At 38.6% G+C, this 18,866-nt stretch overlaps 1 protein-coding gene across 2 annotated transcripts in view; it reads right to left on the reverse strand.

Moving 5' to 3' along the window:
• Nucleotides 1–18,866, reverse strand: part of IGF2BP3 (insulin like growth factor 2 mRNA binding protein 3) — a 72,058-nt gene that overhangs the window by 37,916 nt on the left and 15,276 nt on the right. For both annotated transcript variants that reach the window (XM_014054932.2, XM_014054940.2), the window contains exon 3: nucleotides 5,685–5,733. In XM_014054932.2, coding sequence (XP_013910407.1) covers nucleotides 5,685–5,733 — 49 coding nt within the window. The remainder of the gene's footprint in view (nucleotides 1–5,684; nucleotides 5,734–18,866) is intronic.

The raw sequence follows: 18,866 nt of genomic DNA on the forward strand, positions 1-18,866 counted from the left end.
AAATACATCTTCCTTTTAGTACTAATCTTTGTTTAATATTGGCTTAATCCAACATGATTCTCATATTTTATCTTTTGTGGAGGGGAGAAACTGAATGCAATTAGTTTAAAAATAGGCATACTTTTCATCAGTAAATGTGAAAATGATTTCTAATATAAGCAGCATTCTATAAAGGCAAAATAACTAAAGACTGAATGCAAAAACAAAATAATGAAAAATAACCAAGGAATTTATATTCTAAATCTTAAACCATAATCTTAGTAATACTCGCCTCACATTCTAAAAATAAATTCACATCTTAAATCAATATACATGAATGAATCCAAGAAAAGCATGAGAAACATTTGCATTGGTATTCTAGCTTCCTTACTTACTAGGCCTTTCTTTCATTTTTATAACTACTCCCAATTCCTATTTGATTTTATCAAGTGCAATACATTTTAATTTTATTCCTAAAAAGCCAGGTCCTCTAACTTTCCTCTAAAAACAAACCCATTTAGCCTAAATTGTTCATCTGCCTCTCAATCTTCACATGCACTCTTGTTGGGCAATAAAATAATTTATAGCCAAGCTTGTAGTAAGAGAGTAATCTTGATGAGCAACTTAACAGAAAAGTTTGTTTGTGTGAATATTTACTCTAGCTAGAAAATGCTGCTTTTTGCATATCTATTTTTAGTCCTGCAAATGACTGCGAGAAATGTCACAGAGGAACATGATGGAGCTGAGCTGGGGCAATGGTGCATGTCACTTCTGGAACACATGTCACAGGGTTACCACCAGTATAGGGAAACACTGTTAATAATACTGTATAACTTAACTTTTAGTATCTGATGAATGAAAGCCTATAGTATAAAAACTGCAGCTTTTTGTTTGCAAGAAAGACATCTGTGTTATAACAAGAGGAGGAAACCCCAATTAGACAAATGCTAGAGTTCCTACATAAAAAAGGAATACATTATTCTGCTTTTGTGCTGGTGCATTTGCAAGAGGCAGGCCTTCCATAGCCTGCCCCTTGCACAGCATAGTGAAATGTAGTGTGCTTCACAATGAGGGAGACAGGATCCCCTTCTCCTCCTGGAGCCCGTTTCATGGAGCCACAATGCAACCCTACTTGTTCTTGCCTCCTGGATGTTAGTTGCTTTTCCTGCAGAGCTGCATGTATTGAGATGTTCTGCCTCCCTGCTGGCCAGCTGGTCTTTGATATTCCGTCGACCAGCTGAGCATGGGTACGCTACTCCTAGCCTCTAGATGTCAAATTCCCAGCACCCGTTCAGGGGTTCTTTCCCCCCCCCCCCCGCAGAGGAGAGAGGTAGAAGGGGGAGGGGAAGAGAGAGGGGAAGGAGAGGGAGGAAGAGAAATAAAGGGGGGAAGAGAGGGAGGAAGAGTTAAAGGGGAGGGATAGAGAAGGAGGGAAAGAGAAAGGGGGAGGGAAGGAGAGGGAAGTGAGGGAGGGAGGGAAGAGAAGGGGGAAAGAGAGAGGGAGGGAGGGAAAGAAAGAAAGAAGGAAGGAAGGAAGGAAAGAAAGGGAGGGAGGGGGAAAGAGCACTAAAATCAAACATATAGTTCTATGAAAATGAAAATGTAACAGCCCTTTTGGATTTCCTCAGTTTTTGAGCATCTTTGCCACTGTGTGTTCTTCATGTGAGTTCTACATAAAGAAAATGAATGAACAAATAATACCAATGTTTTATGCATGTTCCATTTATTTTATAAACAAGTAATTTAACATGCTTGTTTATAAAAGCATGTTATTATGTAATTTAACATGCTTGTTAAATTACTGCCCACATTTTTAAAAAACCACCCTTCGGATTCAGGAACTAGTTGCACCATCTCTAGCTTTTTGCTCAGTAATTGCACTTAAATGCTTCTGTAGTCACAGACTAGTTTCTCAAGTAGCGGTTTAGAATTTGCATCTCAAATTTGTTTAAATGTGTTCTATTTATCTACTTTCAGAACTTATGTTGAGAATAGATGTTTGAGGTCACATTTATGCAAAAATATTGAAAATTCCAAAGAATTCACGAACCTTTAAGCAGCATTGTACAAAATAGCAGTTAGACTTATACACCGCTTCATAGGGCTTTCAGCCCTCTCTAAGCGGTTTACAGAGTCAGCATATCGCCCCCACAGTCTGGGTCCTCATTTCACCCACCTCAGAAGGATGGAAGGCTGAGTCAACCTTGAGCCGGTGAGATTAGAACCGCTGAACTGCAGATAACAGTCAGCTGAAGTGGCCTGCAGTACTGCACCCTAACCCCTGCACCACCTCGGCTCAAAATTTGTCTATACTGATTACTAGCATCATATATATGAATTAGACTATAACAGTGATGTGTGGTGAGGTTTATGGCTGGTGAGGCAGTCCTGTCCCCCAACATCCCACTGTCTAAAGCACTTTCTTTCTTTCGCCTGCCTGAGCTGACAGGTGGGCGAAAGAAAGAAAGCGCTTTAGACAGTGGGATGTCGGGGAAGAGGAGAGAATGCCTGAGCATTCTCTCCTCTTCCTTGACACCCAACTGGCTAAAGTGCTTTCTTTCTTTCGCCTGCCTGAGCTCTGACAGCCTGACGGCCTGTGCCGGCGGGCTGCCACTTTCTTTTGCCCGCCTCTGTGTCCACGGCAGCCCACCAGCAGAGGTGGGCAAAAGACCCACCTCTGCTGGCAGGCTGCCGCAGACACAAGCGGGCAAAAGAAAGTGACTTTCGCCGGCCTGTGCGGGCGGCCTGCCGCGGGCACAGGCCGGCAAAAGAAAGCGGCAGCCCACCAGCAGAGGCGGGCGAAAGACCTGGCTCTGCTGGCGGGCTGCCGTGGACACAGGCGGGTGAAATAAAGCATCATGAATCAGGAAGTATTCCTGCTAATTGTATATGCCCAATATAGATATTGGGCAATGTTCCCTCTAAGCTGCGCGGCCGCGTACGTGACACGAAAACACCACGCAGCAGTTTCCAACTGCCGCGCAGTGATTTCTAATGTCACAGGCTCTGGAAGCTGAGGGGCCTCAGATTTTCTGTCCTGGTTAGGGTTAGCACGGGCGTGGTGGAGGGGTAGTGATGGCGGCAGGAGCTTATGTGGCACGGCCGGTCTCCTGGGACCTCCTAGGTGCCAGCTGCGCCACTCAAACTACCATCAGTCGCCCCGTGTTCAGCAAAGCAAGCGCAGGGAAGTCCTCTGCAGGTGGCTATAACTGCCCGCCCACAAAGGACCTCCCAGGACTTGTTTTGATGAGCATGGGGTGACTGATGGTAGTTTGCACCGGCCACACCCGCTCAAACTACCGCCAGTCGCCCCATGTTCAGCAAAGCAAGCCTGGGGTGTTCCTTTGTGGGCGGCCACTCCTAGCTGCTTGCATCTGGCACTGTGGCTGAGGTGAAGCCACCAAAGCTCTTGCCAGTGCCCCCACATATGGCAGTGGCGCCTCCCTCTCCGCTGGGAGCACCTGACCTGGTTCCTGCATTACCCCTGCCCCCTCCTCCTCCACCATGCTTTTGAGGAGCCATGATGCCTTTTTTTCCTGCAGGGCAGGAGCTGGACGGCAGGTGCGAACCGACCGCGGAGGGGAAAAGGGCGCCTGAGTGCTGGCAAAGGTGAGGTGGCAAGGAGGAACCCGATGGCGGTGCCATCACGGGAGCCAGTAGGAAGGCAGTGAAGGGGGTGGGAACAGGGAAAAAAGGCCCCATGGCTTCTCAAAAGCATGGCAGAGGAGGAGGGGGCAGGGGTAACACGGTGCCCAGCTCAGGTGCTCCAAGCAGAGGGGGAGGCACCGCCACCACTTCCATGGGCACCAGCGGGAGCTTTGGTGGCTTTACCTCAGCTACAGCGCCCGGTAGCAAATGTGGTGGTGCTGGTTGGAGGAGGAGGAGGGGGCAGTAGTTATTCTGGTGGGGGGGGCTCACTGGCATCTTCAGCGACGGCCCTGCCCCTGGTGAAAAAACCAAAGATGGAGCAGATCCAGGCTGATGACATTGCTGCAGCTGCCAGGTCCAGACGGAGGTAGCCAGAGCAGCGCCGAGGCGAAAGAACAACATGACTGGAGGAGTTGAAGTCCACAAGTCTTAAAGCTGTCAGGTTTTTTTTTCTAAAGGATTAGGGGTGCAAGGGTCTTGTAACTTGACAGCTTTAAGACTGCATGCTTCAAATGCCAGTTTCTGAGCCAACATTTCGGTTGCTAAGCAGGAGTGTTGTTAAGTGATACTGATATTATATAACACTTAATTAAGCGGGTACCTTGAATAAACATAACTTTGAGTTTCAAATAATACTGATTTCGTTGTTGTCTTAGGTGACATCTGTGAAAAAAATTCAGGTGCTCAGGCATGAAAATGTGCCGCTCAAACACTATACTTTTCTGCTTGCACTGAAAAATAATTAAAGGGAACATTGACATTGGGTACTCATGATCAAACTGAGGAATGTTGAAATGTTGTTCAGTAAACAAATCAAAGTGATTTTATGATTCCTGATTTGTTGAACACACCATATTTAACCTATATTATGTAGAAGTAATAATATATGGTGTATTTATTTCAAATCTCTAAGATTTAGTAGAGATTTTAATTCACAGCATTAAAATCAGTTATTTAAATGGTGTGTTTGTATATGGAATGTATATACACAATCTCTTATAATTCCATGAATTCTAAAAGTAATCTGTCAGTAACAAATCACATTTCTCTATTAAAGCTTTAGCATATAAATATAGCTAAAGCACCACCTGTGGGTACTTCCTTGCCTATATTCAATGAAACTGTATGTACACTAACTTTATTTTATGAATTTTCTTTCATCTAAAATTTAATTCCTTTCCCACTATGTCACAATACTTTTACCTTTTTTTCTGTAAGAATTTTTAATGGCAACTGCTCCAATGTATTTTCTCTATTATATGAAAAAATCTATTTTCCCCTCCAGTCATTTTAAATATTTTACTTTTACTTACACAGCTAAAATATCATCCTACTATTATTATACTGTATAGCCCCACTAAAAATGGGGAAAAGTGGGGAATAATAGAGATATTTTTGATATATAAAAATATTCAAAGACTTCAACAGCTCTTTAGCATCCAAAACCTATCAAATAAATTATTTAGGCAAATGAATATAAATTTTACAAATTATATCTGGGAGAACTACAGCATGAAAAAGAGGCCCAAATAGAAAAGTATCCTCATATTCTTGTGATAATTGCCATCCTGATTTTATAAAATCTCCAGCCAGCACGGTACTTTGAAAATATTTAGAGACAGAAAACTAATTATACGAATTCCATCACAATGTTCATGTTTCTAAAGATTAGGAAAGCACTAAAGTGGGAATAAATAAGAAGGTTACCATTCACCTAGGGTTGCATTATAAAACTCTGAAAACATTTTAACTCCAATTGCCCTCCATTTAATTTCAACTGTCCAAATGAGTCCTCCGGGATTGGGCGGCCTATAAATCTAATAAATTAAATTAAATTAAATTAAAATTGAAATAAATATTTGGATGTTTTTATGGTTCAAAGTTGTAAATTAACATCTCAAGAACAAAAAACAGTTCTTGTTAAATTTTGCATATGCTAAGAGTTAGAAGAAAAAGAAGTGAGAGAACAAGAGACAAATTGGTAGGCAAAAGACATACTACCAATTTATCCTCTTATAAACATGTTGAAAATGTAAAATTTAAAGATGAATGCCTACCTCCCACTGCAAGTGTGGTGGAATATTTCGGATTTGAAGTTTTCGACTCCTAGTGATAGAAGTTGGGGGGGGGAGAGAAAGATTGTTATTTAAGACAATTTGTAAAGTTAAAGCACTACTGGTTATTTCTAAATATATGGGGAAAATATTATGACAGAAAATAATATGTCTTATCTCAAGCTTCTTTAAAAATATCCAACAGAATGGACTGTATTCTAAGATACTGCTTTTCATAATGTTTTATTGCCGTACTAATATTGATTTCTAAAAATGCATTTCTTTTAATATAACTTCCCCATGCATATTGTTTAAATATGCAATTAACTGCTTCTTATGAAAGTTTATTTATTTATTTAAAGGGTTTATATGGTTGCCCACTAACTTTCGATGATTCTGGGAACTTGCAAACAATAATTTGTAAGTCATTGCCACGTATAAGTTCCCAAAATGGCATCCATTTAATTAGCACTTAAATTTCTAAGATTACATGTCTCTCATATTTTGATTGGCTATTACATTCTTATCTGTTTTTAAACACACATCTAGATAATGAAAGCTTTTTATCTCCAACAATACAGCAAGATCTTACAATTCTCATCATTGTTTTTTTACTCATCTCATAGCTGCTTTTGCCAAAAATGAAATTATCTACACTCAAACAAACTCATGTACCATGTAACTTCCAGGACCTGCTAAAACATGTAATCATGCTATATAGCACCATCTAAAAAATAAATGCATTTTAAGTCATACATAAATACACATAAAAGTAGAACACACTGCATATAATAGATATCAATGTTTTGAAACAAAACAAAATCCTTGAAAAAATATTTTGAAATGTACATTCTATTACATATTACATCTACTACATAAAATTCAGTAAGAAACAACCCTCAGTAAGTTTTAGAAGATATAGCCAGTACTAAATTCTGTACTATCAGTAGTTATCTTTATTAATCTAATCTTTATATATATACATACATACGTACGTACGTACATACATACATACATAGACACACATATACACATACATACATGCTGAATATTCCTAATTTGTCACATTTTAACTATATCCAATTTACTGGTCTCCAAACACAAAACCAGACCAAAAACCAAGTTTCTAACAAACACACACAAATCTATTCACATTTATTGATCACTACTCACTACTACTCCATTTTTCCTCACTATTACTACTCAACAACTCCAGGTATTACCCCTTGTGAGTTCTACTATTTCAGTGAATATTCTAGAGAAAATTCTCTCCTCCTAGCTGCTTCAGACCATTTTACTTAAACATACCTTCTTCTCAGTGTCTCCTACACACCACGACCAGCTGTCTCTGAGCACAGCTTTTATAGTCAAGGTTGCAGTGCTGGCCTGGGAGGGAATTTAAAGAGATAGGACAACAGCAGCACAGGTGCTTGCTATTTTCTGGACAGCCTGCTCTTTTACATAAATGTATGAAAAAGCATCAACATTTCAAGACAAAAATAAATTAAGAAATTCTAGCTAGCATTAATTACATGAAACTTAAGTTTTTACAAAAGCTTATATTAAGAGTTCTGAAAATAACAACCAACCCACCCAGTATTTATTTGAATTTCTGATCTATCTATCCTAAAAAACAATTAAATTTATGTACATCTTTCTAGATGCAATACAACATCATAATAATGTAGAATAGAGTAGAATAGAGTGAAGGGTAGAGTAGAATAGAGTAGAGAATTTATTGGCCAAGTGTGATTAGACACAAAGGGAATTTGTCTCCCCTGCAAAAGTCCTGTGTACATGTAAAGCAATAGAGTAATAACCATAATAATGATACCAATAGAGAAGATGGGAAGTATAATAATACTAAGTAAAGGTTCCCCTTGCACATATGTGTTAGTTGTTCCTGATTCTATGGGGCGGTGCTCATCTCCGTTTCAAAGCCAAAGGGCCAGCACTGTCCGAAGACGTTTCCGTGGTCATGTGGCTGGCATGACTAAACACCGAAGGCTCACGGAACGCTGTTACCTTTCCACCAAAGTGATCCCTATTTTGTTACTTGTATTTTTACATGCTTTCGAACTGCTGGATTGGCAAAAGCTAGGACAATAACGGGAGCTCATCCCGTTACACGGCGCTAAGGATTCGAACCACCAAACTGCCGAACTTTCTGATCAACAAGCTCAGCATCTTAGCCACTGAGCCATCACATCCCTTATATACTACAGCTATACAATACGGGTTAATATACTGATAAAAATGTTTATTTTTACTTATATTTATACTTATAAAAATATAATATTTTCTTGGCTGCTCCCTCTCGTCTAAATTTCTTCCTATAAGTTAGCTGATGGCAGACAGTCTAGAAGGAAAAATAAAATATCTGCTACAGGTTCAGCCCTGGGGAACTGTCAATTCTCATTTAACTTAAATACAATGTATAGCTTGAAAATAAAGTGTTATTTTCCTTGATGGTCATTTTTAAAGCAGAAAAACCACTTCAGAGAACTTCATTAATCTCTGGAAAGCTCCTTGATGTTAAGTACTTGCAACGTTCACATTAATTTCTAGATCAGCTTCATTAGTCTATTGCCATTTAAAAGGCTTATATGATCTCCAAAGTGGCTCCGTCTATCTAGACAGGCTTTGTCATTAAAGAACTATGCATTTCTGAAACAGCACTACTGCAATCTGCAGCCTGGTATAGTTTGAGTGATTTATTATTTGTGAGTTTGATTCATTCTCTCTATGTGTGTGTGTGTGTGTGTGTGTGTGTGTGTGTGTGTGTGTGTATGACATTTTTTTTCTTCATAGAACTGAAGGATAAATATTATTCTATAAATAGTATAAACCAGGGCTCCACAACCTCCAGACCACAGACAAGGTTAGGAACAAGGCAGCACAAGCGGCGCATGACTAAGCAAAGCTTAATCTACACATCCGCAGAATCTAGGTGCAAAATCCTACCCACCTGGTCGGTGGAATTACTGTCTTCCATGAAACCCATCTCTGCTATCACAAAGGTTGGGGACCACTGGTATAAAGTATGCTTATTTAGTGGACTAAGTTGGTGATAAAGAAATTTAGGGCTAGGCACTTGTTTTCTTGTGTTTAAGAACAACAACTAGCTAAATAATATGCTGAAGTAAAATAAGAGATTTGTATATAAGGGAAGATGTGACAATCTTAGATGAGATGACAAAGCATAAAGATTCTCCTATGACAGAATTGTTTGTACAACAGTCTTTCCTGCAGTCATGTATGGCTATGAAAACTGGACATTGAGAAATAGAAAGGAGAGACAGAACTTTCAATTATTGTTTGGAGATGGTTACTAAGAGTACCACGGAACAGGAACACAACAAGGACAGCCAATGTTTCAGTCCTGAGGGAAATAAAAGACTGACTGCTCCCTTGAGAAAAATTATTAGCAAGCAGAAACTCACATTCTTTTGGCCACATAATGTGAATGCATGGAGTACAAAAAAGAACTATGCTTGGTAAGCTACTAAGGGAAGTAAAGAACAAAGACAACATAGAAGATAAACAAATGGGATCAATTATATCAGTGGAAATATCCTAAAAGAGCTGTGGATCATCACAAGGAACAGTCAAGATGGAAGGCATTTGTCCATACAGACACCAGTAGTCAGATCAAACTTAAGGACACCAAAATAATTAATGCTAAATGAGTTACAATCATTGTAATTTGAGAAGTGAAGAATTTTTCATACAATGTTTCACTATCTCCGTTAATAAATTTATCAATTTTGCATGTTTGTGTGTGTGTGTGTGTAATTGATAAACATTCAATAGTTGTTTTGTTACAATAATGCACTTTTAATTACGTTAATCAGCAGTTTCATATAAATGTTTTAGGCTTGATTTTATACATTGCAATATTAATTCATAATTGCAATAAACCCTTTCTTCTCTAAATGCACAATGTCTTAAAGATGTATAACTTGGGGGGGGGATCTTATGCACGCAGTTGTGTGATGAGGATTTTTCGAAAGCAGAAATTATACCACTCCTAAATGTTTGTACCAAATTAAGTACAGAAATCAAAAATTATCCCAATGTTGATATATTTAAACAAAACTATACCCAATAACAATTCTAAAAGGACAGCAGGTATATAGTCAATCATAATGTACACTGCAAATTTTATTAGTTGTTCTATGAGAGGTAATTTAGCCAAGCCCTTCTTTGTGAATAGGATTGAAAAGGTGTCACTGTAAAACTTCTGCATGTTTTCTTGGGATTTGGTATACAGCAGTGGCCCCCAACCTTTTGGGCACCAGGGACTAGTTCGGTGGAGAGATTTTTCTGTGGACCAGAGGGGGTGTGGTTTCATGTGCTGCCTGTGTCCCACAGATGGGGCTTCAATTTTTTTTTATTTTTTTTTGTCTCTGGCATGCTGTGGGTTGCTGCCAGTCCACGGACCGGAAGTTGGGGAGCCCTAGTACACAGGATGTCAGATAAATCTGCTTTGCTTCTTTCTTTTTTCCCTCCAAAACTCTTGTAATATTTCTAGGAGACTTCATCTAGGAATTGCTTTTCATTAATCTGTGGGTTATAATCAGTAGATATTTATTTTGTATTGTATTCAAAACAGGCCATAGAAGGACTAAATCAGTCCAAACATTTGGATCAAAAAATTTTTTGGTTGCTCTGGCTGTATTTTTGCACCCTGATGTCATTGCCAGCATCAGAAGGGAAATGAAGTTATAGGACATTGATGGCAAACCTTTTTGGCACCAAGTGCCCAAACCGGAACATGTGTGCACGCATTTGCCGGAGCACCAAAAAACCCAAAACCAGCTGGCCAGCGTGCGAATGCCTGTTTTTTGGCCCCAAAAATGGTCTGAAAAATGCCCCCAAAATGGCCTTTTGGACCATTTTTTTCTGGGCTATTTTCAGGCGCTCCAGCGCTCATGAAGACCAACTGGCTGGCACATGTGCACACCGGAAACCAGAAGAGCAGCTGGCGATGCTGGATGTGCCCACAGAGAGGGCTCTGTGTGCCACCTCTGGAATGTGTGCCATAGGTTTGCTATCACGGTTATAGGAGTTCAAGATTCTTGTGATAAGATACTATCTTTATTAAAAGGAAGAAATTAGCAGTTTATATCTGTTGGCTAGTGATCGCATCAGATTGCTCAGGCATAACTCAATGCAGGTATACTTTTGACGTTCTAGGCTGTTGTACCAACTGAATCTATCATGGTTTTTAAAAATTTGTGAACCTTTTACATCAATATGTCTGCATAAAAATTATGTAAAGCATAATCTATTCTCTACACAAGTCTTAAAACTAAACAAATTAAATGAATAAATTAAAAACATGCTTGTTTATTGATTTTCTGAGGAAAATGCTCCAAAGCTTTATATTTCTGTATAGTAAAGATATGTGAACCTTTGCTTTCAGTATTATAAGCAGTGTGACCTCTTGGGAAGCAGTATTATGAAAAACAGCTTCAACTCAATTATGGGCTTCAGGTCCTTCCATAAAACATTTCCATATGATTAATATCAGGATTTTAACCTATCATTCCAAACTTTCTTTGTCTTTAATCATTCTCTAATTGTCTCTAATTTCACCTTTAAATGACCTGATACAGGTAATTTTTGACTTACAGGCACAATTGAGTCAAAATTTACGTTGTTAAGCAAGATAGTTAAGTGAGCTTTGCCCCAGTTTACAAGCCACAATTAACTGAATCACTGCTGTTGTTAAATTAGTAACATGGTTGTTAAGTGAATCAGGCTTCCCCACTGAAGGTCATAAAAAGTGATCACATGATACCAGGACACTGTATCCGTCATATCAGTTGCCAAGTGTCTGAATTTTGATCATGTGACTATGTGGATGCTGCAACGGTCGTTAAGTGCAAAAGCAATAGTTTTCTATGTTGTTGTAACTTTGAATGGTCACTAAATGAACTGTTGTAAATCAAGGACTCCCTGCATTCCTGCAGGGTCACATACTTTTGCAACACACAACAAATACATAGTTTTGGATCATTTTCCTCAATAAATCAATGAACAAATACACTGGTTTTGATTTATTTGTTTAACTGCATTATCTTTTTCTAGTTTTAGGACTTGGGAGGAGAAGAGATCATAGGTTACACTTAGATGGATAATGTGAGTGACACTGAGCAAGTACTGAACTATTGTGTGAAACTTCAACTGGTCCAGAATGTGACAGTAACAATGGGGTTATATTATATTTTTCTGTACATGGAATCATCTGTGTTTCTGAAACAGCTGCACTGACTGCTTATGTATTCTGAACACAATTCAAAGCATTTATCAATAAGTACCACATCCTAAATAATCTGGTCCCAGTGTTTCTTACTATGTTCAAAAAAAATAAAACATCATAGTAGGAACATGCAAGTCTTTTTGTTTGCTTAATTATGGCTAGTACAATTTGGATAGAATCCAAATAGCTCCTTTAGACATGCCCAAGGCACACACTTATTTTTTTTGTATTCTCACTGTGGTGTAACACAGATGCTTTTGATTCAATTTCAAAAATGATTTCCAGTCTTCATAGTGGAGTTCTATTAGAGAAACAGAAGCCCCAGTTCCTCTTAGGCAAATACATCGGAATTAATTATGCTGCCTTTGAAATCTACTGACAGGGACTTACATCTAAATCTACCAATCACATTTTCTATACTGAAGTAACTAAAAATTTCTGTCATGAAAATTAAAGATGAAAAAGGCAGAAGGAATAGAAAAAAAGCATAAGAAGGGAAACTTCAGAATTTGTTAACTTCTCCATTTTTATTCACAATGATCTCCTGCCATTTTTTTAAACATTTAATAACCATGTGCATTGAAGCACAATTGTACCAGGACTTCAAAATAGTGCTCACACTTATCACTATTAAAAACTACATATATATTGTGTAGGTCCTTGGTATCCTCTGAGCCTGGTTGTTTTTTTGCAGACGCTTCATTACCAATCTAGGTAATTTAATGCTGTAAGGGAGTGGGATTTGCCCTCATTTCATATGTTGATGAGAGCTTTCCATCTCTTCCTCACAGCATAAATCTCACATAAACCACAAGTATTTTTAAAATAAATATTGAAAAACTATCATCCATCTTCTACCTATATAATCCACAGGACCCCTTTGCAATAAGAAGAAAATCTGATCTAATATCTATTTAGTAATTATGATCCCTAACCAAATATATTATTACACGATATTTATGTTTTTATCTTTGGTTTATTTGGTCCTTAAAATATATAGGCTGTTTTAGCATATAGTTTGCATACCCAAGCCCTGCAAGAGTTGTAATCATTAAAACAAAAGTGCTAATTTTTCAGTATGGTTTTATATCACAGGATCTTTAGGAAAATCAGTAGGAAATGCCCAAATGAAGGTTCAAATGACTGTGACAAGTGAAACATATGGCTACATCTGTTTCAAGCAAGGATTATCCTGAGCATTGTATTTAAGGTAACTGAAAATGACATTAATACAAATTATCAACTTCATTTCCCAAGGATCATTTTCAACCATCTTTCTCTCTAGGCCTAATGTTATCTTTAGAAAATATTTATCATGACTCTAATCAATGCAATCTTTGAATATAAATAAAATACAATGCTGAGAAAATATCAACATAAAAGGAATAGTTGTAATGGATTCCTGAAAACAAGCACTTTTTAGTCCCAGATAGAAAAATGGTATCCATTTTCTGATCCAGAAGTGCTTTTCTAATCATAAAGTCTGTAATTTGGAACACTAGAAAAGAACATTATTAATTCTCTTTTCTCATTGTAAGATGAGTAATTTTTAATTTCATCTTCCTCCAAAGCTCTCTGTGAGTCAATGAGAAAACAGTGCTAAAAAAAGGTCAGCAAATAACCCAAATCCATAGCAATAGACAAACTACGCATTCGAAATGACTAGAAGACAACGGATACCTAGTAAGATAATTCTGACGCAAAGATGAACTATGATTTGGCAATAAAGTATATAAAAAGTACAAAGGGGTGGGCTTTCAAATTCCTTCCTGCAATTCTCTCTTCTGGTGTTTATTTTATATTTATTAAATTTACGTGGATGCCTATCTCATTAAAGGGACTGAGCAGAGTACAATAATCTAATGAAGCAACATACATAAAAACAATCATATAAATATATAAAAATCAGGACTAAAAATAATGTTACTTGATTAAGATATCTAAACTCAAGGTATGGAGAAAGAGAATATCTCTCTCACAGTAGTGTAACCATCTGACCATATTCCTCGTTCCCTGGGATCCCAAACCTGATGACCTAAGAAACTAGAGAACACCAAAATCAATGACGTTAACCAAACCTTTGAGGAGAGAATGTTACACAAGTTGGCAAAGATAGAAATCCCTCAGATCATGAAAGGCTTTAAAACCAGAAATTTGAATTCAGCCTGAAAACAAACTGGCAATCAAAGCCAGTTTGACATGGGATGTTCTAGAAGCATACATAACTGCCCAAACCACAGCATTCTGCATCAGTTGAAGCTTCTAAATATCTTCAAGGGCGGCTCTTTGTAGAAAGTGTTACAGTAATCCAATATGGTGCTATCTAGGGAATGTATCATTATGGGCAGAGTCTCCTGATCCAGGAATAGTCTTCCCAGCTGCAACTACCACTTGTTCTTCAAGAAGTCATGAGTCTAAGAAGATTCCAGAACGTCCACTAGAACATTGCAACCTGATTGAAAACCAAAGGTAGCATAATCCTGGAATCACTCAATCCCCAAACCCAGAGCCTCTCTGATTGTCAAGAGTTCAGCTGAAACCTGATGTTTCCCACCCAATCCCTAACAGTCCCCAAGCAATGGTTTAAGACATTCGTGGGATTTCTTAATTCACCAGGGAAGAGACTTAAAAGTAGGATATCATCAGGATACTGATACCTCATATGTAGATTTCAGTGCTCTCTCCTTTTTAACATCTATATGAGGTAGAGGAGAGAGCACTGAACCCTGCAGCAGCCCACATGATAGATGCCAAGGATGGAATCTTTCCTCCTCGATTAACACAGATTGGAATCAATCCTACGGAAAGGAGATGAACCATACTGTGCCATCTGCGCCCAATCTTCTCAGCGTATCCAAAAGGATATCCTAGTCAAGTAGGACCATGTAAGAAGTGCTATGAGCCCTCTTTACCCAAAGGACTGGAGTGTTTTTGAAGTCTAAAACAGACAGGTAACGTTCAGAAATAGCTCAGACAGATGCCTCCTTAATTCATTAAAGTATAAAGGGAGGTTCAGGAAGTACAGCATAATCAAACTTACAAGATTCTGCTATAATACCTAATTTCAATAAAAGTAGTTGTAGGCTTCTAATGGAATTGATTTCCTGGCCTGATCTATCTAATGAGGCTTACATTGCCATTTTGAACTTTTACATGGGAACATGCTTCTTCTAAAAGATTATTCAAATTTGCTGTTTTTGATACAACTGTAACCGAGTAGTTTTGCTTTTAGTTTGTGAAGCAGTAACATCATCAGTAATATTGTGCTGGTTTACAAGTTTAAGATTACAGGAGCTGCAACAAAACAATTTTAAAGTAGAGTTTATTTCCTGAATTTTACAGTACGAAGTGATTGATTCTATTCCCTGGAAGTATAATTCCGATGAGTAGAACCAATCACTAGAGTTGTTACAACTAAGAATTCTTATTAGCAGAAAGCTACATGCAGAGCTTCATATGAGCATTTTTAACATGATAGAGCTTGTGCATTTGCTGTTAGCTGGAATATTTCTTGGATTAAGCTTTTTTGTCTTTAATGCTGGTTTTTCTTTTTGGTCAGAATAAAATAATAATGGAAGCTCTTTCTCCCCTCAAGTTAATGTAAGATTTTACATGGGCACCCAAAATATTTCACGGTAAACTCTACTGGGACAAATAGTTCAGTCCTCTGCAAAGAAATATTAATGCTGAAATATTTCATATATGTCTGCTTTAGTCTTCTTTTCTAGAGCAAATGCTATATACAGGTAGTCCTTATGGCCATAAGGGACAGGAATTTCAGTCAATAATAGGTGCAGTTGTAAAATGAGACAATATGTGACCCGATTCTTTTGTGAATTCAATTCTGTTATTCACTGTTGCTATGCTGTGCCCAGAAGGTCTTTGCAAAGAGGCTGCTTTTGGCTTCCCCTCGCATCCCCCCATGAAGCCTAGCCAGAGTCTGGTCCAGCAACCAGGCCATCCACACTTTGCAATAGGAACGAGAAGACAGCACGTGTCTGCTGGGTGGCACAGCCAGGATGAAAGGTGATCAAAAGAGAACAGATGGGGAGAGGATAGGCAGGTGGCAGAAGTTGATGTCCTTTTTGCAAGTGGGTTCTAAATGCAGAATTTTGGTTGTATGACTACAAATGGCACCACAATGGCTGTAAATTTGGACATGGATTGTAAATCCCAGCATTCTTAACTTCAGTCAAGGAATACCTGTATTCTACTGTGAGCAGAAAGACTTTAAAAAGAACTAACATATAGAAAATTCATTATATCCTATTTATCTCAATTCAGTAAATTGGTGATAAAATTATTATGATACATGTAATCCTTGATTTACAACCACAGTTCAACTAGAATTTCCATCACTAAATGATATAGTGGTTAAGTAAATTATGATCAATTTATGACTTTTTTTGCCATAGTTGTTGGATGGGCTTGATGAAGTGATACCAGTTTCCCAATGTCTGGTTTTAAGTCACTTAGCAGGAGTCTTAAATCACCACGTTCAGTAATCAGGAGTTGATTTATTTGCTTGGAGAGAAGTTGGATGACCACACTGAAGCCACGTTCCACCAAATATGATGTTGGAAATGCAGCAAGGAGCTTCTTAACTACTGTCCATGTGCAGGAAAGCGATCAGAAATTTCTTTCTGTAACCAAAACTCTTGGTATGATTTCTTAAACTTTGGCTTCAGCTCAATGTCATTTTGCAGCACTATGAGTTGTACCTCCACTACCCCATTTTCCTCTGTATCTGAAAATGGATTTATCACCCAATGTGGAATTTCCATCGAAAGAAGATCCTGATATCGCTCAGACATATCTTTATGCAGCATGTCCAAAAGGTCAAAAAATGTTGAAGATCATCACCTTGTATCCCACCTTTCTCTTCTAGCTCAGACAAGCTCAGAAATTGATATAGCTTGCGACGGCCTATATTGCACTTGAATAGAGTTAACTTTGAAATAAATGTAAGAGGTGACAGATTTGGCCTTAATAAAATTGACCTCATTTCCTTGCAATTGCAAATTCATTGAATTTTGCAAATAATTCAGATAAATAAGCAATATCATGCCTGATCTCTTTGAGTTCACCACTGAGCAAAGCATTTGTCTACAAAAAAACTCCACAACAGTATCAAAAAGATTGTAAAAGCATCACACAGTTGCCTTTTGATAGCCAATGGACTTCTGTATGAAGCAGCAAATGATCAAAATCTTCATCATTGAAAAGGTATTGAAAAAGTGACTTATGACCATTTTTGACAGTTATGACCATTGTAGCATCACCATGGTCATAAGATCAAAATTTGGATGCTTAGCAACTGACTCATACTGTATTTACAATGGTTGCAGTGCCCCGAGGTCATATGATCATCTTTTGCAACCTTCTGACAAGGCAAAGTCAATGGAGAAGCCAGATTCACTTAACAACAATAGTAACAAGTGCACTGATTCATTTAACAAGTGGCAAGAAAGATAATAAAATGGGGCAAAATTCACGTAACAACTTTTCCCTTAACAGAAATTTTGGACTCAATTATAGTCGTAATCTGAGGATTATCTGTAGTCTGCAGCAGGAGGAAAAAGGCTTTTCAGAGGGCAAAGAGATAGCAGAGTTTGGAATGTAGGCAGGAAGAGATCAAGTTTGTATCTTCCCTAGCAATTTATGAAATATAGGTGGTCCTTATCTTACAACTATTAGTATGAAGTTACAATGGCACTGAAAGAAATGAGTTATGACTGTTTTTCACACATGACCATTGCACCATTCCCATGTGATAAAAATTTAGATACTTGGCAACTTACTCATATTTATGATGGTTGCAGTGTCCCAGGATTATGTTGGTTACTTTTGTGACCTTCTGACAAGCAAAGTCAATAAGAAAGGAGGAAAAAATCCACTTTATAGCTAGTACAACTAATGATTCAAGATATTTCACTCATTACTGGGAATGAGATCAGGGCAATGACAATTCATTTTGGGGGGAAACACAAGGATGTAGTCAGGACATGATGTTAAACTGCACTGTAAACTACTTTTGATAGGTGTGTCAATGCTTGAGAACCACTTATCTCATTTCCACAAACTATTCTGAACAAAATGTGCCTCAGATCAGCCAGCCAACTAATGCTACAAAAATTATTACTAATTTAGAACACATTTTCTGGAGTATTTCCAGAAGTGGGCAAGATTAAGATTGTTTATTAATCCAGATGATTTTAAAAAGAATCCTATTAACAATACTAATATTGTAGAAAAAAACGTGCATCTATGAAGTAGCTGCAAAATCACGCCCTGCCCCAGCATGAAAGGATTACAATCCACAACCTCTTTTGTATGCTGTTCAATCCTTATTTACATAAGAAAGTAGCTCAAGCGGAGTAGATGGTCTTCCTTAGAATCACATTCCAAAATTTCAGCTTCCCCTGCAATTTTTTATGGAGGCAGCAGCTCAGTTTCTACACAGCATGACAGACCAGCCGAGGGTCTCCGTGCGGGACAGGACCTTCGGCTCTTGTGAAGCTGTTCACACACGGGCCTATTTGTTAAATAACAGCGGGCCGTGGAGAAGGGGCAAAGCCAACAAGAAGCGGGGAAGACAACTCCATCGCTATGTTTAGGGGTTCATGGTGACCCCCCCCCCCACAGCTGGAGAAGCAGATTTAACCGCCAGTCTCGCGGATCGAACAACCCAGCCCTTCCACCCGTTGAAGGCGCGCGCGAGACCCGAGCCTTCCCAAAGATGTGGCGTTGCCGGTTCCTGGTGAGGTGAGACTGAGTCGCCACCTCCACACATGCCGCGCAGGGAAGGACTCTCGCTTTCGGTCCCATCGCATTCCCTTCCACGCCTGCGTGCTAAGCTAGACAAGTCGGGAGTACAGTACAGAACATCCCCAGCCCTCCTCTGCCACCCCCCATGC

The sequence above is a fragment of the Thamnophis sirtalis genome, unplaced genomic scaffold (genome assembly GCF_051295495.1).
Source record: "Thamnophis sirtalis isolate CommonGarterSnake01/CBP01778 unplaced genomic scaffold, rThaSir2_p1.2 scaffold_4, whole genome shotgun sequence".
Taxonomy (NCBI): Eukaryota; Metazoa; Chordata; class Lepidosauria; order Squamata; family Natricidae; genus Thamnophis; species Thamnophis sirtalis.